The sequence below is a fragment of the Martes martes genome (genome assembly GCF_963455335.1).
Source record: "Martes martes genome assembly, chromosome: 1".
Lineage (NCBI taxonomy): Eukaryota > Metazoa > Chordata > Mammalia > Carnivora > Mustelidae > Martes > Martes martes.
In genome coordinates this window covers 44,464,935-44,492,705 of record NC_137888.1, presented here as the reverse complement: position 1 = coordinate 44,492,705, position 27,771 = coordinate 44,464,935, and the positions used below count along the sequence as shown (strand labels likewise).

Genomic DNA, 27,771 nt, shown 5'->3' with positions numbered 1-27,771 from the left:
CACTTTGAAGAAAGTGACTTAGGTACTGTCTTAGGAAATTGACATATGATCAAAACAAGTGGAAACCAAAAAACAAAAAGGTTGAAAGTGAAAGAGAACAAAACGTGAAATAAAACAAAAACAAAAGAGGAAGAATCATTTTTCCTCTTGTGCTTAAATCATAACTGTTCCTACTTACATACTCAGGTTTCTTTTTTTTTTTTTTTTAATTTATTTATTTGACAGACAGAGATCACAAGTAGGCAGAGAGGCAGGCAGAGAGAGAGGAAGGGAAGCAGGCTCTCTGCTCAGCAGAGAGCCCAATGCAGGGCTCTATCCCAGGACCCTGAGATTATGACCTGAGCCGAAGGCAGAGGTTTTAACCCACTGAGCCACCTAGGCCCCCACACTCAGGTTTCCAGTGCGACATATATTTTTACCTTCCAGTAACCATAAAAAATTTGTCTTCTCACTGAGTGTAAAGTGATACGGACTTGAACATGGGAGGAACTATTTCTGAGATATCTTTTTTTTTAACCTTCTAAAAATAACTATAACCTGAAAACACCATGGCGAACTTTCAAGAATACTGCAAACTATTAGTGTACAGAACTATAGCAGGAGTTGTTTGCCTGGAAAGCTACAGTAAGACTTTAGGGAAGAGGTATCTTCTTAGAGGAGGTATAAAAAACAAAACAACAACAAAAAAAACCAACTTCTGCATCTTTATCAGCTACATTTTCTTATTTTATTATATCAAGTCTTTGGGATTAAGAAAAACTGATTTTAAATATGAAAAGACCATGTGCATAGAATGTTCAACATGTTATTCAATGTAATATTCTCATTTTGCAGATGAAAAATTTGGGGTCCAGAAAGATGAAATAACTGGCTTAAATTTACACAGCTGGGTAGTAGCAGTTTAGGGACTAGAACTTAGAGTTGATCAGATTCTGACCAGCTGTTTCCTGTCTCTCTGTATGACTAAACTACTGGACATTTCAAGAGAAAAAAAAAATAATGGCATTATGAGCTATACATTCATGAGTATGCAGATGGCAAATAGAAGACTAAACTATGAACACAGGATATGAAATTTCAGGCCCTAGAGACCCATAAAACCAAATGGACAATAATCTGTTCTGCATATTTTCAGGGCATTCCTGCTTAGGTTTACACAACTAAACACTGTGTCTTCTGAATATCTGTTCCGGGACAGTGAGCCTATGAATAGAACACTTACTATTGATGTCCTTAGTGAGCACTTTAAGACTAAGGGACAAAAGTATCATGGTATTAAAACTTTAAAAGGTTCACTTTGAGTATTGTAGAATTTCGTGTATTTGTGTGTGCATGTGAATATATATGTATACATACCCACATACTTAATTCACTAATTTATGTGGTAAATATTTAGTGCATAGATTTTATTTTATTTTTTTTTCTAAGATTTTATCTATTTATTTGATAGAGAGAGAGATCACAAGTAGGCAGAGAGAGAGAGGGGGAAGCAGACACCCTGCTGAGCAGAGAGCCTAATGTGGCTGGGGCTCAATCCCAGGACCCTGAGACCATAACCTGAGCTGAAGGCAGAGGCTCAACCCACTGGGCCGCCCAAGTGCCCCTAGTGCATAGATTTTAGATGAAAGGCACTATGTCAAGCCTTGGGGATCCAAATATTTATCAACAATCTAATAGAAAAAACTGACATGCAATTGAAATGCAGAGCATGGTAATAAGTACTATGGCAGGATAAATATAAGGACTTATAAAAGGACAATCAGGTCAGCATCATCATCATGAAGGACCTTACAAGTCACTTTAGAGAAATCATCGACCATAATCCATCACACAGAAAGAAACAGTACCAACATCTGAAAATTTTGTTACTCATTTTCTTATGACTAATGTGTACATTAATTATTTACATAATTATTTGATAACATACAGAAAGCCTCTATTGTGGCACTTAGGATATTGTTAGCATTATTCTTTTTCATTAAACTTAATATTCCCATCTTATAGACATAATACATTTTATTTATTATTTTTTATTTGTCATTCAGGATATTTATACATTCCCTTATTATGCATCCATAATGCATGTTTACACACATATATAGTTTTCTACATGTCTTATCTTTCCTAGATATTAATATACAAGAGGAAATTTAAAGAGTATAATAATTTTAGGGTGTTAGAAAGATACTGCCATATACTTTTATAGTTACTCCTATAGTCCTGTAGAAGGATCAGAGTTTTGACCAAATTATGCCCTTCACAAACATGAGCATTACCATTTACCAAAGAAAACCACAAAACACAAAAAGCAAGTCCAATCTGATTAGAAGAAAATTATCTATCAGTTTTGATTTTCATTTCTTTGATTTTTAGCAAGAGTGAAGTTTTTTTTAATACATATTAGACAATTGCATTTCTTCTGAGAATTGAAAGCTCTTGTCCTTTGTCCATGTTTACCATAGTCTCTTCATCACAAGTATTTCCCCAGCTTAACATTTATTTTCATTTTATTTATAATGACTTTGATGTATAAAATCCCTGGGGTACCTGGGTGGCTCAGTGGGTTAAAGCCTCTGCCTTTGGCTCAGGTCATGATCCCAAGGTCCTGGGATCGAGCCCAGAATCGGGCTCTCTGCTCAGCAGGGAGTCTGCTTCCCCCTCTCTCTCTGCCTATTTGTGATCTCCGTCTGTCAAATAAATAAGCAAAATCTTCTAAAAAAATAAAATTGCTATTAAACTCATCTATCTTTTGCTTTGTAATTAATTTTTTTGTTTTTTCATTTACTACTTAGTCAATATTTACCCATATTTACTTTTTCTTAAAATTTTGAATTTAATGCTTATCTGCTTAATCCTTTGTAATGGTTTAAGGGTATTTTCTTAGTTAAGGATTAACTGGAAACGTTTTATTTTTATTTTATTTTATATATTTTTTAAAAGATTTTATTTATTTATTTGACAGACAGAGATCACAAGTAGGCAGAGAGAGAGGAGGAAGCAGGCACCCTGCTGAGCAGAGAACCCGATGCGGTTCTCTATCCCAGGACCCTGTGATCATGGCCTGAGCTAAAGGCAGAGGCTTTAACCCACTGAGCCACCCAGGTGCCCCTGGAAATGTTTTAAATAATTATTTTCTTTGAAAAATTTTATTCAATGACATATACTTCCCCCATTAATTTCAGATGTTTTCTTCACCCTATGTTAAGTCTTTTTTTGTATATTAAGAACTTTTTTTTTCAAGGTTATGTCTTCTTTTCCTTTGATCAGAAACTGTTTTTATCTTCTCCTTAGGAAAACAAATTAATTCCTGAAATGTAAGCTAATTATTCATTAGTTGATTTTGATTAAATATACTTTTCAAGTTTTAAGGGGATATTCTTGGATGAGCATCCATTAAAAAAAATGACATATCCTCATGGAGGATATATTCTGCATTTATGTGACACGTTCATTATCTTAGCAACAGATGACATTTTTAATACTCAAATGCAATGCACCAATTTTTGGAAAATATTATGGAAATATGATGGATGTTCCTTAAGAGAACTTTTACACAGAAAATTAGGCAAAATTTCAGTAACAAAATAGAATCATGAGAAAAGTACCTAGTTCTTAGAAACTAAGAATCTGAAAATAAAGGGTGTTTTTTTTTTTTAAAGATTTTATTTATTTATTTGACAGAGAGAGAACACAAGTAGGCAGAGAGGCAGGCAGAGAGAGAGAGAGGGAAGCAGGCTCCCCGCCCAGCAGAGAGCCTGATGCGGGGCTCGATCCCAGGACCCTGAAATCATGACCTGAGCTGAAGGCAGAGGCTTAACCCACTGATCCACCCAGGCGCCCTGAAAATAAAGGGGTTTTTATGCAAAATCTTACATAGCAAAACCATGTGTTTGCCATGTTTATACATTAAGTTTAGACAGTGTGGAATCTGAGGTTTTGTCTGGTTATTATAAATCCCAAACATTTATTCCTCTCATCTGTCTATTAACTAATAAATAAGTAGGCAATAATTTCCTCACCTTTTGACTCTAAAATTATAGTTTTCCCTTCAAAATCAAATCCTTATTGGCCAAATGTATGTCAGATAATGGGTAATTTTCACATATTATGCTTATGATGCTTCTCACACCTTGACAAACTGTAATGGGTTTAAAAGTCAAATGAAAGGCAGGTGTATCACCTCATTCCCTCCTCTGAGACTGTGCAGCACCACAGGGAGGAAAATGAAAATTTATGGAAGTAGAATGTGAAATTTAAGCAAAAAATAAATTAATATTAATAAGAGAAATTTTCAAAAATGGAACATTTGTAGAATAGAGAAAAATACCTAGTTCTAGATCATAGTATAAGATGAGGACTTCTACCCTTGAAAGCTCATTAAAACTTGATCTAATCAGGGATGCCTGGGTGGCTCAGTCATTGAGTCTACCTTTGGCTCAGGTCAGATCCCTGAGTCCTGGGACTGAGCCACCTTTTGGGCTCTCTGCTCAGTGGGAAGCCGTCTTTTCTCTCTCCCACTCCCCCTGCTTGTGTTCCCTCTCTCACTGTTTCTTTCCCTCTCTCTGTCAAATAAGTAAATAAAATCTTAAAAAAAAAAAATTGCTGACTTTTTGCCCTACATTTATCATCATGGCTTTTTTAAATTGTGAAAATTAGAAAAAATATATTAACCATTTATTTTAAAAATTTATTTCTAACAAATGAGTCATTTTTTCATTTTTTCATATTAGTTAGATCTAATATTTATTTTGAAAATATCAATAAATTATATGGCATGATATTTACAAGAAACTAGTCTTATAGTTTTATTAAATCAATAATCTAAGGCAAAACTGTTTAATAAGATTTGAACATGAAACTCTAAGGTTTTTTCCCCATATTTTAAAATTTGGCATAAACAAATAATTAATCCTTTTATTTTAATTTATGCTACATTTAAAGTTCTAATTACTTGACTATGTCAAAATGTGTTATGTGTTTTTAGCATGGCCATGTTAGTTTCAGCTTAGTCATATAAAAGAAGATTCAAGCGCTCGGCAACATTTTAACATGAAATTTCATATTGTGGGTTCTACAATATGAATATCCATTTTTAAAAAATGGATGAGTTTTACAGAACAAACACTTGCCTGTCTGAATGTTCTGAGTTGAAAATGTTAAGATTTTAAGCTATAAGAGTGAATTTAAACTCACTGCTCATCATGGTAACTACACACTATTTAGAGTTTTTGTTTTTGTTTTCCTTTGTACAAATGTTCCTTGGAGCCACCATTACTGTGTCAGAATGACACAGTCTTCTCTGGAGCTTCACATTGCCTACCAGTCACATAAGAGAATGACTCTGAGGCTCTTAGATTACCTCGAAAATGCATCTAAGGGGATCTCTTGAAGAGTCCTTAATCTGATATACTGTCACTTCTCCTGTGGCTCCTTAAGATTTGTGACCATGAATACATAGTACTTCTCAAGTCTACTAGACATATAGAATTAGAGAATAGTAGAAGCAGTTGGGTTGGGGTTGATAAACTTACAAATGAAATAAGTAAGGATGACCCAACTGGAATGTGTACAGATGGTCTTCCATCTATAGACAGTGATGATGCAGAGAATGGTGACCTTCCATCTTCTGAAGCACAACTTATTTTTTATATTTTCTTCTTAAATAGGTTAACAGACAGAAGAAAGATTTTAATGAAATACATGGAAAACCATGCTAAAAGAGTCAGTTAAATGATACAAGAGATTGGAAATCTTTCTTAGGAGATCTTTGAAATGAGAGAAAAGAACACTTATTGATAATATAAAATTAATATATATGTATATTTATTATATAAGGTTTATATGTGCATCCTGCCTGATAACTTGTAGTTGAAGTATACAGTTTCATGAGATTCTTTAAGGCACATGAAAATTGTCATGTTGTAAAATAAGTGTAAAACTAATATGAGATGGCAGCAGTTAGGTTAATAAAATTCAAATGGTGAAAAATAGTTTATTTTAGGAAATAATTTTGCATGTCAGTTATAGTTTAAATTTAAATATATAATTAAGTTGCATTTGAAATAGAGTTTAATTGTTCTGCTCTTAATACAAGTAACTCACATTTTCTAAAACAGCTAAATAAAAACAGCAGTTGAATCTTTTAAATATTCAAAACTATTCAGCACATTAAGTGTTTCTTCTTGTAAAAATAAGTATGAGGCACCTATTCCCAATTTTTAGGAATCTGAATGTGCAGTTCATATCTACAAATGACCAATACACTTATCTTTATGAAAAGTGATTTAAAAACTTAAAAATACAAAATTGTGATGTAAGATATAACTATCAAATAAACGTATCAAAATATAATCTAAACTCAGAGTTAGAAATATAATAAGAAATATAATAATATAATAAGAAATATAAGAAATATATAAATATAATAATAAATATAATCTAAACTCAGAGATAGAAACTATTCACTATTTATACAAAGAAGCTGTGAAAGAGGAAGTATAAAAAAGAGGTCATCAATTCATACGAATATTATAAAGTAAAAGGTAATACTCATCTTAGAACAGAGGAGTTAGATAAGTTTTTAAAGGTAAAATGAAATGGAATGAAAAGTACACTTCTATCCATATATATGTATATGTATTTATCATCCTTGCCATATTATTTACTGGCTTTAATGAAAGATGACTTAAGAAATGTATAAGCTGGATTACAATTTAAAAAGATGAATATACATAATTCAAATTAATTCATAATTGTTTTAAGAAAAAAACCTTTTCTATCTTAGGATATACTTTGAAAATGACTCAGTATAACAATATATAGTAGAGCATAAAGGTATCATAGTCATGGAGTCTCACCTTAGGTCTATTAGGATGCCAAAATAATTAGAATTGCATTAGGTACAATATGGAACTAACTTTCAATTATTTTGTTTTTAATCTTTCATAACTGAAAGCTTTGCTCAGTGCCTTACAAAGCAAATGTGTGGTCAAACAACTAGGCTCTCTTTCATGAAACTAGACAAGTGAAATGTCAACATTCACTCCTCATATCACTATTCAATCATTTATTACTTTATACATATTTTAAGGACTTGTCTACTGAGTAATATTTCAGGCACTCAGTTCTTAAAAATGTATATTCAATCAGATATCATATAATCTTCTTTTCACTTAGGCAAACTCTCACTTCTAAATCAGAGAATGAAAGACTGAGTGTTGGCTGCTCCGCAGTGGGCATAACGTCTCAAACCCTCAAAAGTGCATCTTGTTTTCACTACCTGGCATATAGCGCAGTCCTGGGCACAACATTGTCACTGAGTATATTTTGTTTGCTGACTAACATGTAGAAGTAAATGGGAAAAACAGTGACATTATTATTTTGTAAAATGTTTTCCGGGCTTGCTTCAAAAATGTGTGACTTACAACCTGCACAGTTCCTTCACTGCACTTAGGGTTTTAATGCTCAGCTACTTCCATCTTGAAATTCTTAATAATTTTATCTTTGAACTCATGTTTTGTAAGTGAGTGTGGCAGGACAATGAGCATCCCTGGGAGCTTGGGGCCCTGGGTTTAGGCAAAGTCCAGCCTCTGGTCACCTTCTCACATATTTAAGATGTGTTTTCCTTGGCAGACTCCCCTGCTCTCTACTATGCAGTCTTCCAATTCCTGCCTCACCCCTTCATTGTTGCTTACCCTCCACCTGGGGTAGGTGATTGTGTTGACCACTGAGGAGGCAGGATCACATTTTTGGGGGCATCTCCTATGTCCAGTGGGGGTCTGGACATGTGCACAGGCAGGATCTAGGTTAGGTCCACTAGCCCTGGGGAGTGCAAAGCAGTGTGTGTGTGTGTGTGTGTGTGTGTGTGTGTGTGTGTTGGCTATCTGTGTTCTAAAGAGGCCACGTCTTACTGGGGCAAGTTTCTCACCCACCCTGTGCAGGTAGCTCTCTGGAAAGATGGTTTAAAGACCTTAACAGTTCTTCCTTCCACTGTGGGTTGAGAAGGCCTTGGGAACCTGGGGGTGTCTTCGTTCTTCCGAAAAGAATCCCGTGCAGGGGGAGTGCCCAGTCACTGGGCTGGATCAGTTCCTGGTGAAACCTCTCTCCCTCCTCCCAACCTCTCTGAGTATGGCTTACATTCATCTGCTCTGGTCTACTTGAAAAATATTTAGGGACTGTGACGGAAGAGGAGGGACTACAGGAAAAGAATTTCATGATTTTGATGATTTTGCAGATGAGTTAAATATTTTTATATTTGAATTTAAAGGTGGCATTGAGCAATATAAAGATGAATGGTAAAGTTTATGCTAATAATTTGAAACTGTATTTTTTGTTGTTACTTATAAGGACATCAAATGGCAATTAAAAAGCACCATGACAAATTGAGAGAGAAATTGCAGAAGGAAAAGGCTTTATATTTTAGTACCTTTAATGACCCCTTTTTCCTGCTTTTTGAACAAAGAGTCCTGCAGTTTCACTTTTCACTGGGCATCACAAATTATGTAGCTGGAACTGACTGTTTAGAATCCAAACCAAATAGAAAAGTGCTGAGGAACACATGGAAGAAAAGAAAAAGCTATTTAATCTAAAGATTCTATATGGAATTTCAGTCTGATTAAAAGGTCAGCAATTTTTTTCAATCTTTATAAATTAAAGTATTTAAGTATGAAGACATTTCACATTTTCAGTAATGATCAGGATAATCTGTCAACCTTGAAAATCTTTTAGTTTAAATCTTACACATTAATGCTTTTTCAATCCTTTATACTATTTAAAACAAGGAGGGTTTAGAAAATATATTTTTAAAAACCTCGTACAAATCAGCTATCTAAATAAGCTACTTTGTTTTGGAGGGAGAGTTTAGTTATGAAATTAAATTGGTTTCTGTCTCCAAACAAAGAACTGTATTCGAAATGAGCAAATAACTGGCTAGACATATGCCTACCATAAAGTAGAGCCTTATATCCTTTGGCAGATACAGATAATGCATGATATAATCATATACATTTATTCTCACTGATAACCAAGTTTATTTTTTCAGGATTTAAAATATTTTACTAAACAATCTTCTACCACTACTTTTCAGTTTGTATGAACAAATGCCGTTAATATTGTTAATAGAGTAGTAGAGGTGTTATAATAGCAGTAAGATCTTATTAGTTTATACTAAAGAAAATACTTAGTCATCTTTCCTGCAAAATGTACAAATGAGAATTCCTCAGAGAAACAGCTGCTAACTCTAAGAGCCAACTGCTTAAAATGAAGTTCAGGATTAAACACATTTTTTCCAGCAAGTATGATCACTAAGAAAAACCATGATTGCTATTAAAGGATAGGTTAGTGTTGATTAAAACCTTTTGTTGAAAATTCTGTAAGCACAGCACCAGAGGATTTAGTGAGCACGAAATTTAGTATGTGTTAAAGAAACTATATGCAATAATATTTTCTTGTTACTTTCTAGACAAGTGTCTGCTTAAATTTAAGGCTTTGCCCTTTTTATTCCCACTGCCTGGAATAGCCTTTTATGTATTCACAGGTTTTCTCTTCAACTTGTGATCTGCTCAAGTGTTACGTTATCAAGAGAGGTAGTTTTGGATTTCCAGAAGTAAAATGCCTCCTCCTTCTTTTTCTTCCAAATCTCCTACTCTGCTTAGTTCTTCTTCATGGGATATATCACTACTTGCCTTTAGAATACATAGTAACCATAAAAGCAGGGGAATGTAACTGGTTTTTGTTTGTTTTTCTCCTTTATTTGCTATAACTCTAGTATTGAGAAGAGTTCCTGCCACACAGTAAATATTCGATAAATATTTTTGAATGAATGAATTAATAAATGAATGAATGAAAGATAACTCAAACCATCTCCAATTTCTGTTAATGCAAGTCCATGGAAATCTACGAAGTTATAGGAGGTTGAGAATATTCTTAGTCAAAAACACATAATCTTTGCTCTCATAAAGCTCATATATTGGTTGGAAAAGCAAAATATGAAAAAAAATACGGTTATGTTTCAGTGAGATAGGAACATTTGTACTATTGAACATAAATGACTGGGAGCAGTTCAATTTTTGCACATGTTGACTGAGAGCTGAGCCACTGACTAACCTCAGCAAATTAACTGCTAAAGTCTAAGGGACTTTTCCAGATCATTCATTTACCCCAAAGATGCATGCCACAAAAAGACACTAGACTTGGAAGTAATTTGACATTTCTCAGGAGTAAAAAGTTTGCAATCATCCAGGCTCTATTATAATTTAATATTTGGCTGGACCACAAAATCATTTAGTTATGATTAACTAGACCAACATTTCAATTATCTTCCATAAAGAAAATATTCAGTGCACTTTTCAGAGCAGAAACACTTCCTGAGGAGATAGGAACATTTTATACTCAGATATAAGTTGTTCGTAGTTTTTGATATGTAATTTTCTTTTGTTTAAAAAAATATGAAAAATACAAATAATACAGCATTTCTCTTAAATTATCATTATTGCCTTTTAAAAAAACATGTCATTAGCTTGTAATCAGTGTATATTTAGTAAGCATTTAAAACTTTTATACTGATTTTTTGCTCACTTTGAATAGACTTGTGCAGATTTTGGAAAAATAATTATTTGCTGTCAAGATTTTTACAGGACTGTGAGAGACATCCAGAGATAAAATAATTTAAAATACAGATATAAAAATAAATGAACATTTATAACATCCCTAATTACCTTCTTCTGGTAATTACATTACCAGCAATGTATAAAAGGTTGGCTTTTGAAATAGACATCTCAAGGGGCGCCTGGGTGGCTCAGTGGGTTAAAGCCTCTGCCTTTGGCTCAGGTCATGATCCCAGGGTCCTGGGATCAAGCCCTGCATCAGGCTCACTGCTCAGCAGGGAGCCTGCTTCCTCCTCTCTCTCTGTCTGCCTCTCTGCTTACTTGTGATCTCTGTCTGTCAAATAAATCAATAAAAAATCTTAAAAAAAAAAAGAAATAGACATCTCAAGTTTGTAAATACATATACATTCTGTTTATTTAAATCTATTTTTGATGTTAGTTCAATTAATTATTGCTGCCTGAGCAAATATATGAAATCTCCAATCAAAATGTGAGCCTAAGGCAAGACCTGTACAGAATAGTCACCCAAGGGCAGAGATAGAAGTGTTATTTTAAGGAATTAGACAACTTGGTTCTGACAATAATTGCTTTAAAGTCCTGTTAGCAAATACCAGCAGAATTGGTTTGTAATTTAGCATTTCTTTCACTTTGAACATTATCCCTAAAGGTTTTTGCACATGTCAGGGTATCTACAAACACAATTTGTTTCAGGTTGACTATCCACGATTAACATTTTCCTTTACTGTCTATGACCTGAATAATTCCTTTTACTGAACTACACACCTTAGTTTTCCTATCATGCACTGAAGATTAAAATAAAATGTTTTCTAGGTGTTGCTTTCTAAATGAAACACCTTTAAAAACCATTTAAATAAACCATGAAAATAGAAGATTACAAAAATAGCTCTTAGGGATTGTAGAAGCCAGTTAATTAAAGTTTACTGCAAAGATTCCTAATTATGAGAGTCATAGTTTTAAATCTATAATCTTATTTATCCAACTGGAATCAGAATAATCAAGGAATGTTTCTCCTAACTACAGCTAAGTGGTTGTAAGTGATTTGGAATTTTTTTATATTTGTTTAATTGTAAACAGATAGCAAACAATTAAGTCAGGGTTATTTAATATGCTTTCCTTAATGTTTCCTAAATATGAGAAAAGATATATACATATTAGTCAACTACATGAAGGAAAAGGCTATTTAATGCAAATGTCCTCATTATTTCCATGTTCTACACTGTGCACACAAAAAGCAGTAAAAACATAATTCAGTTGTCTATACTTTTTGATCTCTAATATTTTATTTCCTTACTTATACAAGTGTCACCTCATGAACAATATTATTACTCTGCTGATTTTTTCCCCTATTTGTGGTCCTGATAATATAGCAGTATCTTCTGCTAAATGGGTGATTCTCTAACTTGTCTTGGCTATTCTATATACCCTCACTCCTTTATCCAAATTTTAAGTTAAATTTTCAGCTCAAATTCTGATGTACCTCCGCAATATGCCAACTTTTTAGATGCCTTTGCTATACTGGTCATCATTACCTAATCTGTCAATTGCTTAACCTTTGCTCAGAATCCTTGCCCTTGTCGCAGTCTCATTTTACCTCCTCATCTCACAGAACAAAACTTAATTTAAATGCCAGTTCCTCAGGAAAGCCTTATTCCCTAGATTTAGAGAATACATGCTTTCAGAGCACTCTGTTCTTCTCTTTAGTGGGGCTTACCTCCTACTAATGATGTATTTGCCAAATTCTTTTTTTAATTATCTGCCTCCCCACCAGAGTGTAAGGTTCATATGGGCTCACTCAGCAATGTATATATGTTGAATAAATTAAAGGTTTGTGAAGAGCATGTATCAGTTTTCCATTTTAGCTTAAAAACAATGATACATAACCTACAGATAATGAGAGAAATCTTTGACTGTGGTCCTCTCAGTCCAACAAAATTGCAATGTGTTATCTACTAAATAACTTTGGAAAGTGACTTTCAAGTTGCTTCAAAGAGATCTTCCAAAGATACCCAACTGAGATGATGGAAAATGCCTTCTCAATTTGCAACAGTAAATCTATTATCTTATTAAGGCTGCCACACACTATAACAGCTGAGGCCGGCTTCTGGGAGACTCCAGTTACTATAAGGTCCTTTTTAAATCTAACAATAGGATATGATATTAAAAGCATAGGGGCGCCTAGGTGGCTCAGTGGGTTAGGGCCTCTGCTTTCGGCTAGGGTCGTGATCCCAGGGTCCTGGGATTGAGCCCCATGTCGGGCTTTCCGCTCGGCGGGGAGGCTGCCTCCCCCCACTAACCCCCCTCTGCCTGCCTCTCTGCCTCCTTGTGATCTCTGTCAAGTAAATGGATAAAGTCTTTAAAAAAAAAAAAAGCATAACTGATACATGCACAGATTGAGCTCTTTTATACTGTTACCCTTGCTTAAATCATCTGCCTTTTTAAAGATGTGATATTCTAATGTCAGAATTTCAGCACAGAGAGACAAGGCTTTCTTGGTGTTTCTCAAAATTGTGACATGGGGATAGTCACTCATACTTGTAAGGCTGATCATAGTATTTTTTTGGGGGGGGGTTAGGGCCAGGTAAATGTGTTTTAATATTCAATGGCTCACTACCATCCTGTATACAGGACTATTTTTGTTGTTTTTTTAAAGTTTTTACTTGAATTCCAGTTAGTTAACATACAATGTTATATTAGTTTCAGGTGTACAATGTACTGATTCAATAATTCCATACATCATCTCATGAAAAGTGCTCTCCTTAAACAAATCATGTATTTAACCCATCCCCCCCATATCCCTTCCCTCTGATAATCATCAGTTTTTTCTCTATAGTTAAGAGTCTGTTTCTTGGTTTATCTCACTTTCTCTCTCTCTTTTCCCCTTTGCTCATTTGCTTTTTGTTTCTTAAATTCCACATATGAGTGAAATCATATGGCATTTGTCTTTCTCTGAATGACTTACTTTGCTTAGCATTATACTGTCTAGTTCTATCCATGTCATTGCAAATGGCACAATTTCATTCTTCTTTATCATAGAATCATATTCCACGGTATGTATACCCCATCTTCTTTATCCATTCATCATATATGGACATTTGGACTGCTTCCATAATTTGGCAATTGTAAATAATGCTGCTATAATCATAGGGATGCATGTATCCCTTCGAATTAGTGTTTTGTATTCTTTGGTAAATACTCAGTAGTGCCATTCTGGATCATAGGGTGGTTCTGTTTTTAACTTTTTAAGAAACATCCATACTGTTTTCCAGAGTGACTGTGCTAGTTTGCATTCCCACCAACAGTTAAAGAGGAATCTTTTTTTTTTCTCCACATTCTCACCAACATTGTTGGTTTTTGTGTTGTTGGTTTTAGCCATTCTGACAGGTGTGAGGTGATATCTCATAATAGTTTTGATTTGCATTTTCCTGATGGTAAGTGATGATGAGCATCTTTTCAGGTATCTGTTTGCCATCTGGATGTCTTTGGAGAAATGGCTGTTCGTGTCTTCTGCCCATTTTTAATTGGATTATTTGTTTTAGGTGTTAAGAGTTTTATAAGTTCTTTATATATTTTGGATCCTAACCCTTTATTCTATGTATCATATGCAAATATCTTCTCTCATTTCTTAGGTTGCCTTTTAGATTTGTTGATTGTTTCCTTTGCTGTACAGAAGCTTTTTTTTTTTTTTTTTTGTGCAGAAACTTTTTATTTTGATGTGGTCCCAGTAGTTTATTTTTGCTTTCGTTTCCCTTGCTTCAGGAGACGTATCTAGAAAAAAGTTGCTATGGCTGATGTGAAAGAGATTACTGCCTATGTTCTTTTCTAGAATTTTTATGGTTTCAAGTCTCACATTTAGGTCTTTAATTCATTTTGAATTTATTTTTGTGTATGGTGTAAGAAAGTGGTCTAGTTTCCTTCTTTTGCATGTTGCTGTCCAGGTTTCCCAACACCATTTGTTGAAGACTGTCTTTTTCCTATTGGATATTCTTTCTTGCATGCTTGTTGAAGATTACTTGACCATATAGTTGTGGGCTCATTTCTGTGTTTTCTATTTTATTCTATTGATCTATGTATCTATTTTTGTGCCAATACGATACTATCTTGATCACTACAGCTTTGTAATATAGTTTGAAGTATGGAATTGTGATGCCTCCAGCTTTGCTTTTCTTTTTCAAAATTGCTTTGGCTATATGGGGTCTCTGGTGATTCCATACAAATTTTAGGATTGTTTATTCTAGTTCTGTGAGAAATGCTAGTGGCTTTTGATAGGGATTGCATTAAATGTGCAAATTGCTTTGAGTAGTATAGACATTTTAATAATATTTGTTCTTTCAATCCATGAGCATGGAATGTCTTTCCATTTCTTTTTGTTGTCTTCAATTTCTTTCCTCAGTGTTTTTAGAATTTTCAGAGTACAGGTCTTTCATCTCTTTTGTTAGATTTATTTGTAGCTATATTATGGTTTTTGGTGCAATTGTAAATGGGTTTGATTCCTTGATTTCTCTTTCTGCTGCTTCATTATTGATGTATAGAAATGCAACAGATTTCTGTACATTGACTTTACTGAATTTGTTTATCAGTTCTAGTATTTTTTTTGTAGAATCTTTAAGGTTTTCTATTTAGAGTATCATGTCAACTGCAATTCTTTCTTACAAATTTGGATGCCTTTTATTTCTTTTTGTTGTCTGATTGTTATGGGTAGATTTTCTAGCAATATGTTGAATAAAAGAGGTAAGAGTGGACATCCTTGTCTTTTTTCTGATGGTCATAATATTTCATTAATTTTTTGGCAATATTTTAGCTCAGGTCCTTTATGTACTTTTCAAATAAAATTTAAACACATTTAAATTTTTCTGACTATTTACATCTAAAAGACAGTTAAATTAAATTAACAATAATTATTTCTTAATATTCTTCCACAAAATGAAATTTACTGGGGAGGCCTGCTTAGTAATAGTATCCTTCCAGAATGTATAGTCTCAATAGATGGATACTATATTTTATTTTGTGCCTAATTAAACTTCTGTCTTCAAAGCAAAACAGTTCTAATGAATTCTCTCATTTTAAGAATGAGAAACAATTTATATTCTGTCTTCTGCTAAGTGAGAAAGTAGAATAAATGAATTCTCTTTTAATCCTAGAATGAAAGACTGTTCAATGCAATATGTATGAAATTATGTAAAGAAAGGTACATATATATTTTATTTAAAGTGAAATACTGTTTTTATCACCCAACTTAATTATTTATACCCTATGGTTAAGAATGATTGTTCTGAGTGGTATTTTTTTGACCCAGTGGCAGCCAAAACGCTTTAGATTTCATCTGCTAATGTAGAGAGGAACAGAAGATGCTAATCTTTTATATCCTGAAGATATATTTGACTAGACTTTGTTGATACTATGGGAAAGAAGGAAAAAAAGAGGAAATAGGAATTCCTTTTTAAAAGCCATAAAGCAAATTCTATGATGTGTAGTTATTTGCTAAATGAAGGGTAAAACTGCATGGTAAATACAAGGTGATGATTGCACAGTACTATGTGACTTTGCTTTATTTATCAGAACTATTTCTGAAGGTTATCAGCAAAGTGAATTTACTTGTAACCATTTAAGTAAAAGTCACATTAATTTAAAGTTTTTTAATAGAATATTAAAGTTTCTTTCTACACATCTTACAGGTTTAGCAACTTCCTAAAATTTTGCAATTATTATAGATTCGAAAAATATGTATAGTGAGATCCCATACACCATTTACTCAGCCTCCACAGTGTTAACTATCTGCATAACTATGGTACAAAATAAAAACCAGGAAATTGACATTAGTAAAATCCACTGTGTGTGTGTGTGTGTGTGTAGCTCTATGCAATTTATCACATATGCAGCTTCATGTAACTGTCACAACAATCAAGGTATGTAACTGTATTATCAAAAGGCTTTCTTCTGCCCTTCATGGCCATATCCCTCTCCCCCAGTTCCCAGCTTTGGCCACCACTTATCTATTCTTCATGTCTATAATTATGTCATTTCAAGAATGTTATATAAGTGAATCACACAGTATGCATCCCTTTGAAATTGCCTTTTTCACTCAGCATAGAGCTCTTAAAGTTCATCTAAGTTGTGTGCATCAATAATTTGCTCCCTTTTATTGCTGAATAATGAAATCAAACTTGCTGATACACTCTTCTTGGATTCTAGCCTCTAGAAATGTGAGAAAATACATTTCCGTTGTTTAAACCACATAGTTTGTGGCATTTGCTACAGCATAAGAATAGTTTTATCTTTATAAATTTGTCTCACATATATATGCTCATATACAACAACACTCTCTGCTATAAGTAAATCATTTGTGTGCCCACATAATTTATGAATGCTTCTCAAAGGGAGTTTTTAAAATCTCTGATGCTTTTCCTGTAACATGTACTGCAACAAATCATGTTATGAGGGAACTAAAGAGAATATATTCTTACAAGAATCATAGGGGTATTTGTGCCTATGTTATAGTAAAAATCTATACTGTTATGAAGGGAACATTTAACTGAAATTAACTGGATTTTTTAAAAAGACTATTCAACACCTTTTTGCAAATGATACTTAACAACAGCATTTGGATACATTTGGATATTTTTTGCTTTTTCTTTTCAGAGTCAATCACAGTTAAGCATGTTGGCTGCAATGATTTTACAACATAGATATGAATTATACTTAACATAAATTCTTACTATTTGCTTTATTTGATATGGAAAAGGAATGACAGCATAAGTGGAGTAACTGAATTTAAGTTCCCTTAGCAACATTTTTTTTAGCAACATTTTTTTTATCTGACATTTGTTGGTAAGTAATATGGACTTGCTCATTAAGATGTATTTGTACAGGATTATATCAAAAGCAGTGCATAAACACTGCTGAGAAGCGTTATATCTAATTAACCTCACTAATAAGAGGTAAGATAAAAATCTTCTGGACCTTAGAAACCAGTAAGAACAACAACCAGAAGATCACCTCTTTAGTGTATAGAGTATACAACTGCATCTCAGTGAATAAGGCCCACCAGGGATATTATGCATGAGAAGGGAATTATGGGTTTGTTTAGAGAGAATACCAATGGAACTTACCATCTTGATCCGTAGTCACTGTTATAGCTGTGAATGGCTTGGGAGAAAAGCTCAACTCAGAAACTCCATTCATGGCTTCTATTTCAAAGGTGTAATTCACGTGAGACACAAAGTCAAGTACTATCACAGAATTGTTGATCAAGCCAGAATGTCTTGGGATGAAGCGGAGTCCTCCACCACAGTCCTCACACTGGCTGGTGTCTAAGCCACATTTCTTACAGATTACACTGTATGTGAGATCTTTCCTCCCTCCTGTGTCACTTGGCGGACTCCATTCCAAAATAAGGGCCGTTTCATTGATGTTAAAAGCCACATTCCTAGGAGCTGAAGGTGGCCCTAGAGAAAAGCAATTAAAAAACAAATGTACATGTGTAGGACAATGAATTAGAAGGATGCTAACTTGAAAACTTCATCAATAAACATTTGTCTTGTATATTAGTTTGAACTTTTCTGATGGGAACCATAAAGAAATATGGTTAAAAACATCTGATTAAGCCTGGAAGTCCTGGGTGGGGGGGAAAGATGGTCTCTATCTTAACTTTGGTATATGAATATGAAAATATCAAAAGCCAAAAATATCCAAAAGATAAGGTAATTACACTGAAAATTTGTTTACTGGAATATATCATAAGCAAAAATGATTTTAAATTATGTGATGGTTTTAATTACATTTTAATAATTACATCACTATTTTCAAAATTTGAAAAAAAATGCATACATATACAAAAACACAATATGTTTCTTAATATTTTTCCATGTGGATCACACTGCATATAGTACTTAATAAACTTTAGCTACTCCAGTCTTTTCTTAAAATTGTGCCAATAATCTTTTACACTTATGTGAGTACTTTAAATTTCAGTTAAAAAAACAAACAAACAAATAAACCTCAGTTTTGTATCATTCCTTGTATAAACATTAACTAAAGGTCTACTAGGAGTCAGCACTACACTATGTGTGAAATAATACAGAATCCTATCTGTAAGAGAATATGCTTTTGATAAATTCATTGTATAAATATAATAAAATAACAATCCTGTCATATTTTAGAATGATTAGTTTTAAGAAATCTAAAACAATTCTTTAAATTTCTGCTATCAAGAAAGTTTGCCTAGAAGGTGGTATAGAATTAGCTGCAACCTTCTTTTCACAGAAAGAAATTCAAGTTTTGGTATAGGGTCCTTTTGGATCTTGAGATACAGTCATTCACTCATGAAATAAATATTTTTTAAGTGACTACTATGTGTGCCAGATAACCTGTTAGATTTGGGACTTACAGTGTGAATGTAATAAATTCCTACTTTGTTATATATTATTTAAGTTGAATGGCAGGCAAACATTAAAAGAAGAATAAAATTCAAATTATATAAGTACAATTGCAAACATCAAAAGGAAAGGAAGTGAACTAAACATTAACAGGAGGACCACGGGTGCCTGGGTGGCTGTCAGGAGAACCATGGGTGCCTGGGTAGCTGTCAGTTGAGTGTCTGGCTCTCCATTTTGGCTCAGGTCGTGGTCTCATGGTCGCGGGATCAAGCTCCACATCGGGCTCCATGTTCAGTGTGAAATCTGCTTGTTCCTCTCCCTCTTGCTCTTCCTCCCCTGTTCCCGTGATCTTTCTCTCACTCTCTCTCAAAATAAATAAATGAATAAATAAATAAATAAAATATTTAAAAAACCCAAACATTATCAGGAAGACTAATCTGAGAATCATTATGAGAAAGCTTCATGGAGGTGGTGAGGAAGAGGATGTCAGAGGAGTGAGAAGTATTAAGGGTAGAAGGTTCTTTAGTCAAGAAAGATCTGAAAATAGTCAAGGAACTGGCAGATAACCACTATGGCTAGAATGCAAAAGGAAAAAGAAAGAAGTGAGCTTTAAGGAAGAGGAAGGGGTTGGAAAGTGTAAGACTCCTAGGTTCATTGTAATGAGTCTGGATATTTTTCTATGCACAACAGCAACAGGCTTAGAGATTCTATATGTGGAAGTAAAGTGTTTAAAAAAGAACATTCGGGTTTTCTGGCTGCCATGTAGGAATAGTTTGAATAAGTACAGGGGACTCATTAGTGAGATCGGTTATACAGTGTTAGAGTAGTATAACATTACTCATAAATTTACATGATTATGTGTTGGGTTTGAGATATTAAGAATTGTTATTTTATATTTTTCTTTTTCTTTTTGCTGGATCCTGATAACAGCAGCCTGATGGGTAAGGGCCTCAGTCATCTGTACATATATTACCTAAAGCCTGACCTAGAAATGGAATGGTTAGCTTTTCTAACAGGTTTCTGCATACTTTGTTTTATGCCATTTCATGTTTCAGAGAGTTACAGAAGTGTCTTTCTTCAGCAGGGAAAATATGGAAGGTATTATAAGCTAGAGGACGAGGATATGTGTAGTTTACCTCCAACCTAGATTTATGCCTGGAAGATAAAGATACATTATCATTACCATAATAAGGCCTTCCTACAGAATGACATATTTATATTGTTGCTCTTTTCTGTTATTTAAAAAGGAAAACATGAATTATTATTCACTTATATTTTCATGGATAGGAAGAATGTTATCAATTATGTTATGGGCGTCTGCAAGTGTATAACTGTCCGCCTGGAGATACTTTGAAAAAAAAAAAGCAGACACCCTTCTTACTCAAGGGCCCTTATACCAATTTGCATGACGATTAAATAGCTTTTTAATTGCTGTTAAATTATGCCAGCTAAACTGTGATTTCATGCAAATATTAAGCTGTAATGACATGCAGTGAATCATTTACTAAGATTTAGAACTTGGAACAAAGAGAGACAATTAATTCTAATCCTCAGATTCAACTAAATTATGTGTCACTGGGCTTTTATGAATGTGGCCTGATTGCTTTGTTATCATTTATAAATTATACAAAGATTATGTGACATTGGGAAAAAAACTTGGCAGCAATAACCCTTTTGGAGATATCTATATTGAAAACTCTTAGGGATTTCCTTATGTTGATTTTTTTTTTTCTTTAGAGAAACAAGTAATTCACATAGAAGAAAAGCAATCTCCACACTTCACCCTCCAGACTGACTTCATACGAGAAGGGCAATTAGTCTGATTTGCAACTGGACGTTTTTCAAGTCTATCACATAATAAACCTTACATTAAAACCACAATTTTATTTCTACTAGTGTATCCAGAAAATACATCTTTAATCTTCTTTTTATTTTTTGCTTCAGTTTGGGTCCCCCTTTACACTTTTAAAGAATAAAGGAATAATACTCTAATAGCAAACTTCTGAGAAGCCTAGGACAGTGCTATCTTTTCTCTTCCCAGAAAAGCATCTGAGTCTGCAGCTCCCATATTCCTCTGAGTAGCAGAGGCCAGGTGGGTTACAATTTTTATTTTGTTTTATTTCATCTTATGTAAAATGTTTTTAAACAGAACTGCATTTCCCAAAATATATCCAGTGCAGTATCTCTAATCCCATGAACTATCACACAAAAAAACTAGTTTAGTATTCCAATTAAGACTCCTCTGGCCGACTTGACACTGAAACAAAAGTAACACAACTTGTTTCTCTTTCTTGAATCCAAAATTCCCAAACATTTGTTTACAGAACCTTATTTTCCAAGAAGCATCTATAGGAATACTAGCATTCTGCAGAACACTCTTAACAGGCTGACACAGAAGGAGAGCAAACGTAAGGATCATATTTCAGTTACTACATCAATAGTTGCAGATTTATATTTCATGATTATAATTGTAGAAATATGCTAACACAAATAAATAGGCTCTTATTGCTGACTGGAGACTGAGTATTCATCTACTGTATAGATAATTGTGTTTGTAGATGCATTTTCTAACTTTAAGAACAATGAAAATTTGATCCAAATAACTGAGGAAATCAAGTCATGGAAGGCTACTATTTACTAAATTGTATTTTATTAGGTTACTATTTGGCAAGGAATTTTAATATGTTTGTTAATTTAATGACTATCAAAAATATAGTAGCATTTCCTAATAATAAAGAAATTTCTTCTTATATATGAGTTTACAAATGAGAGAAAAATAGTTCTATGTTGATCTATGTCAAAGAGAACATTTAAAAATATATTGAACCATCTAGAGATATTTAGGTAAATACTTTTGCAATGAGTAAATTATAAAATTTGCTGAAGAAAGATAAACACATAGGAATAAATGAAAAATTATATCTCTAGATTTTAATAATGTACTGAAAATGTAGGTTGTCAGATTTGCATATGGGCATAATTTAAAACTCTAAAAGTCATCTCATTTTTTAAATTATCACTATTAACTTTAACTTTTATCTATAGGTATATTGTTAATATAATGTCCTTCCCAAATGATTTTTGAAAAATGTATTTAGTAGGAGTAAATGTAAGCAGAATTTTATGTTTTCCTTTTCTAAGCCACTTTGTGCTCTAAGTTCTGTTCATAAAATATTTGTACATTTGGAAATGGATAATGAGTAATCACAAAAGAGGGGCTCCATCCTCACCAGAGGGAAGATAAATCAGTTTAGTCAGATAAAGAAATGAGGTCCAGGAAAGTATTATAATTATGTCAAGTTCACTCACTGTGTCCATGGTGGGATGATACCTATGTCTTCTTAGGTTTAGAATTTTTTTTTTTAACACTTCTATGTGTATTCTTCCTATAGGTAAAAAAATTCTGATAAATAAATATTTAAAGTATTTTATAGTGTTTTGCTTAGAGAGGATTGTCAAATAGAAATTTTCAAAACATACAAATTAATGAGAAATTTATTGCCTTCCAATGACAGATTCTTTTTTGAATAATGTTATCTTGGAGCACTTTATAATAATGTTATATACAGAAGAACAATTGAAAATTAAATCTTGCTATTGAATTAAGTATTGCTCAAAATACAACAGAATGCACATTTCAAATCCTTTAGTCAACATATTTTCATTTTCTTCAATATTTTTACACCAACTTCAGTAACTAAATTGATGCCAAAATTGACTTAATATCCATTAAGTGTTTTCATAGTTCTGTGAATGATGACTTAGATAATTCTTTTCAGATTCCCCATTATTTCTAAAATTCACAGTTAAAGAAAACAAAAATTTAATAGATCAGATACAACTCTCTTCCAAAATAAAACCTAAACCTCTCAACCTTTTCACCATGTTTCTTTATAACCAGGCCTCTTGCTTCCTTTTGCTGCATCTCAATGCCTTTGTGCATGCTGTTCCTTTATGTCCTTTTGCTCTGTGGAAGATTCCTACTCAACCTTCGTGTTCCAGTTTAGGCATTACCCCCTTTGCGACACTTCCTTATTGGTCCTCAGGCAAAAAGGAGCACTTTTATACCTTACAGGTATGATTTTTAAAAATAAAGCCAACATTTTTGAGCACTGATTTTGTTCTAAGAAGTGTACTTAATATTCCATGTGATTTACTTAATTCAGTTATCATGATAAACCCACAAGGTGGTTATTAACCACCATTTTATAGAAGATGTGACTAACAATAAATGTATAAATTACACTGAAATATGTGTATCACTGTATACAAGTCTAACATGGTCTAGCTTGATCCAGACATGATATGTGCTTTAACTAAGGGAAAAAATAGAATGCATGGTTTTGTGTAATCCTCCAGGAATTTTTGTTCAAATAGTGCCAATTTCCACAAATATTGGAAAACAGGTAGTTTGAGATTAAAATCTTTCCAAGAGCCTGGTGTTACTGGTTACAGATAGAGTCACAGGACTTGAAAATCACTTAAGAAGCAGAAGGGAATGCTTATATTATGGTAAGGGTAGTCACCCATCTCCCTATCTGTTGGGAAGGAATTTAAAACTTCTCAAAAAATAAATAAACAAAAAACACAAAACCCCCAAACTTCTCAAAATATAGTTCTGTGGACACCTTAAAAACTTGAAAAGTAAACATCTGTGGCCACAAATTTCTATGCTATAGAACACAGATACAACTTTACCTTGGAAAAATTCCAAGAAATAGTTATAGACTACACTCATCAATTCAGAAAAAAATCTATAAACTCACAGAATAACTAAATATGTGAATTATAGAAATGTATTATAGCTGTACAGGTCAAGAGTTAAATGGCAAAATCACATATATTGATAAAAGCCCACTAAAATATAAATGAAATAATGAGAAAGTTGACTTTGGTCTTCTGAGTCAAATATCATCCTGTTCCTTAATACCATGAAAAAAAAATTATGCACACCTACATACAACCCTTTCTGTGTCTGAGTCAATTATTTTTAATTAAGGTCTCATTAGAAATAGAAAAGAGAAATATGAAAAGACTAAGCACAGCCATATTTGGGGACGGAAAACAAAACAATAAATGAATAGATTAAAGCAAGTTAATAAACTTTCTCAAAATGCATAACACTGTGGGGATAATAATGAATGCTATCTTTCCAATTATGGATGCTTCTTGGTAATTGGTTTGTTGTGTACAAGTAGATGATATTGAATGGGACAATACTCTCTGAATTCCAACTGTAGAGTCCTGGTAGCAAGTGGTAACTCAATTCTCCAGCATCAGCAGTATGACCATTTAATATCTCTTCCTATAGAGGAAACTCAAGTGATTTCATACAAGAACCTCCTCTGCTGAAGTAAAAATTATAGTATTTACATTCAGGAAACTCCTTGAAGCTCAAATGAGATCCTACATCAGTGACCAATATTGGGGAAACTGGGATTCATCTCATATAGGTATTTATTCCATAAGGTAAGCGTCATTTTAATTTAAAAAATATGCCACTGCAATAGACAGAGAGAATATTTAAAGTTATATTCTATAGTAAGACAAGATACAATACAGTCTTCTAGAAGTAACACAATCCATCTTTGCAACTTCTCCCATCCTGCCATCTGCAAGACAGTGGTTCCTATATTGTGTTTACAATGAGCCACCTCCCAATCAGCTGCACTTTTGTATTTCAATTGTGAAATGGAAAGGAAAGGAACCAGAATGGGTTCTTCATGCAAAACATGCATAGGAAAGAAAGAAGAAAAAAACTTAAAGATATGAGGGGAAAAGAAAAAGCAGAGCAGGGGTACCTGGGTGTGAACATTCTATATCCAACTAGAAGTGGGGGACTTGAGTAGGGAAATTGAAATGAAGAACACTCTCCTGGGGCATCTCAACACACTACTTATTCTATACTCAAACTAAGAATGAGAGAATTATGGCCTTTTTTTAAGTTGCCAATTATTCCAGCAGTAAAGAAGCCATTTTACAATATTAGCCTTAGAGCAAAAGTAAATTAAACTTTTATATATTCATGTCAATCCTAGTCACTGTAGTTCAAATACAAAGATATAAAAACATGATATTTGCCTTTTTTAAAGACTAATGTTTGAGGGGCCCCTGGGTGGCCCATTGGTTGAGCATCTGCCTTCTGCACAGGTCATGATCCCAGCTTCCTGGGATCAAGCCTTGCGTTGGGCTCTCTGCTCAATGGGGAGTCTGTTTCATTCCCCTGCTTTTTCTCTTTCTTGCTCTGTGCTCTCTTTTAAATAAATAAACAAATAAAATCTTTAAAAAAAAGAATGAAGTTTGAACAAACTGGTTTTACTCACAAGATACTTGATTCATATTTAGATGACCCAAAAAAAAAAAGAGTGAAATTCTTAATGATGTCCATGAGAATTATCCATATAGATAGATAGATAGATAGATAGATAGATATATGATTTACATCTTATGTTTTGAACTTTTCTAAGTGGGTAACACAAATATTTGTTGAATGTGTTAATCTTCCAGCACCTGTTCAGTAGCTAAAAGATCCTATTGATTTAAACACATGAGAAACATCAAAGTAAAAATGTTATGACAGTATAATTATATACTGTCATATGCATCATAAGCATCCGTATGTTAGACCATCACTTCATTTCTTTCGATCCTTTCATGCTCTCCGCTTTTCCTCCTGGATAAGTACTTTTTTTTAGTAATTCTTATTTTCCTTTGTTTCTTTAACCTCAGTGAGTATTTTTCCCTTCGGGTCTGGAAAAGCCTTAGGTAGTTATTTTGATAACAGATTTCTTGGCAGCAGTGGGGTCTCCTGTGCTCTCAAATGCTCTCAGAGGCATCCCTAATTGACTAAGACCTGATATTAAGGAGTGCTCTCCACAGCTCACCCTTTAAAGCACAGAATATACATTAATTAGTCACCTGAGAAACAAAGTTTAGGAAGTACATTAAAAAACTAAAGAAAATATTCAGTATTTCATTTTAAATTTCTTTTCATAATTCCGTTTATATATTTTGCAGTTCAAGCAAAAAGGACACAAGGAATTTTTTTAAAAATTGAGGCATAAATTTAAGTATGTTGTTGCTATAACTGGTTAGTAGGGCTGTTTGAGAGATCCTAATACAGTTAAAATTCAAGGGAGAGCAATAGGATGGGCAGGATTTTGAATGTCCTTGGATTGGTTCTAATGGGTCTGGAAGATAGGAGTTGGGCTGTGAAAGACACTAGGCAAAAGTGGTGATATGATCAATATAATATGATTTTGTGTCTAAGAGTTTGGAATATTTTGGAGGTGTGGAAGACTAAAGGAAGGATACATGCCAGGATATTATTAAACTAGCCCAAGGGAGAGTCAAAGACATCAACTAAAAGGATAGAACCAGGAACTGACAGGAAGGAATGGACAGAAGAAATGCTAATAGGTAGATTTGATAGGACTTGTGACTACTAAATGTCAAGGTCAGGGCAGGAATTATGATTCCAATCTTTCTGGCTTAGAAGCATGGGTAGATGAGGATTCACCAGCATAATGAAATAAAGCTGGGGTGAATAAGCAGGCTGAGAGAGAAAACAATAAATTACCTTTTACTGGTTGAATTTGAAATTATTAGTTTACTCATTCATCAAATATTTATTTAGGCCCTAGTGTCTAGTATCTAGGTATTATTATTAGCACTGGAGATACAGGAGGGAAAGAACACCCATGATCTCATGGGTCTTATAGTCTAGTATGGCTAGGATGATGATAAGCAAAGAAGCAAGAGTACAAATAAATCAGAAATTTCAAAGACTGACACAATACATAAAAAAATGAAATGTGATATGAAAAAGAGTATGGGGAGGAATTCTATTTTTGAATGATTGGTCAGGAAGTGCCTGTCCAAAGAGCTGACATTTGAGCCTAAAGGGCAAAAATATAATAGCCATAAGACCTTGAGGAAGAGTATTTTAAGTAGAAGAAATGGCTGGCACCAAGGATGACAACAAGCTCAGTACCTTGGAAGTCCATGAGTTTAATAACCAAAGGGAGTAGGGTATGAGGTAAGGTCAGACATTTGGGCAGGTTTCCATAAGACATTTAGGTTGCCAAATCCTATAATTAATTGGCTAGATAACTCTGGACTTCGGGAGAAAAGCCCAGGATCTGAATAAAAATATAGACACCATCTATTTACAGGTGATGTTTGAAGCCATGAGAATGAGGACATGTGGAAAAATAAGAAAGCAAAGAAAGGAATGTAAGGAAAACTAACATTTAATGGGTAAGGAAAAGAAGAGAAACCATCAATGGCAATAAATACAATGGTGAGAAAATTAAGAAGGTGAAAGGGAGATTACAATGTCCTACAATAAAAAGGAACAAAAGAAAGAGGGAAAGATCAACAGAGTTAGATATCATAAGAAACTGAACAAAAATATTTCTAACACAAAATGGCAAAGATCATTGGTGAATTTTTCTGACAGTTTACTTTGGTAGGGGAAAAAATCTGATGACTCTCTTAGAATGAAGAGCAAAAATCTGAATACAGTAGAGTAAAAAGTTAAAAAAAGTAAAAGTTAAAAAAATAAAGAAGGAAGCATAGCCAATAAAGATTGCTTTTCTAAGATTTTTTGGAGAGAGGGGAGAGAGAAAAAAATATTGGACTTGGAGTATTCTTTTAACAACAGAAGTTTGGGTATACCTCTATAGGTTGTGAGGAAGAAGTTAGTAGAAACAAAAATGTCAGAAAAATAAACTAACAAGAGCCAGGCCCAACAGAAGGTTGAAGATCAGGTT

At 33.6% G+C, this 27,771-nt stretch overlaps 1 protein-coding gene across 1 annotated transcript in view; it reads right to left on the bottom strand.

The window, feature by feature from the left end:
- EPHA6 (EPH receptor A6) overlaps nucleotides 1-27,771 on the bottom strand; it is a gene marked incomplete at both ends in the record, with an annotated part of 631,617 nt that overhangs the window by 444,297 nt on the left and 159,549 nt on the right. Inside the window, 1 exon segment of the mRNA XM_080796899.1 lies at nucleotides 17,721-18,067. Coding sequence (XP_080653025.1) covers nucleotides 17,721-18,067 — 347 coding nt within the window.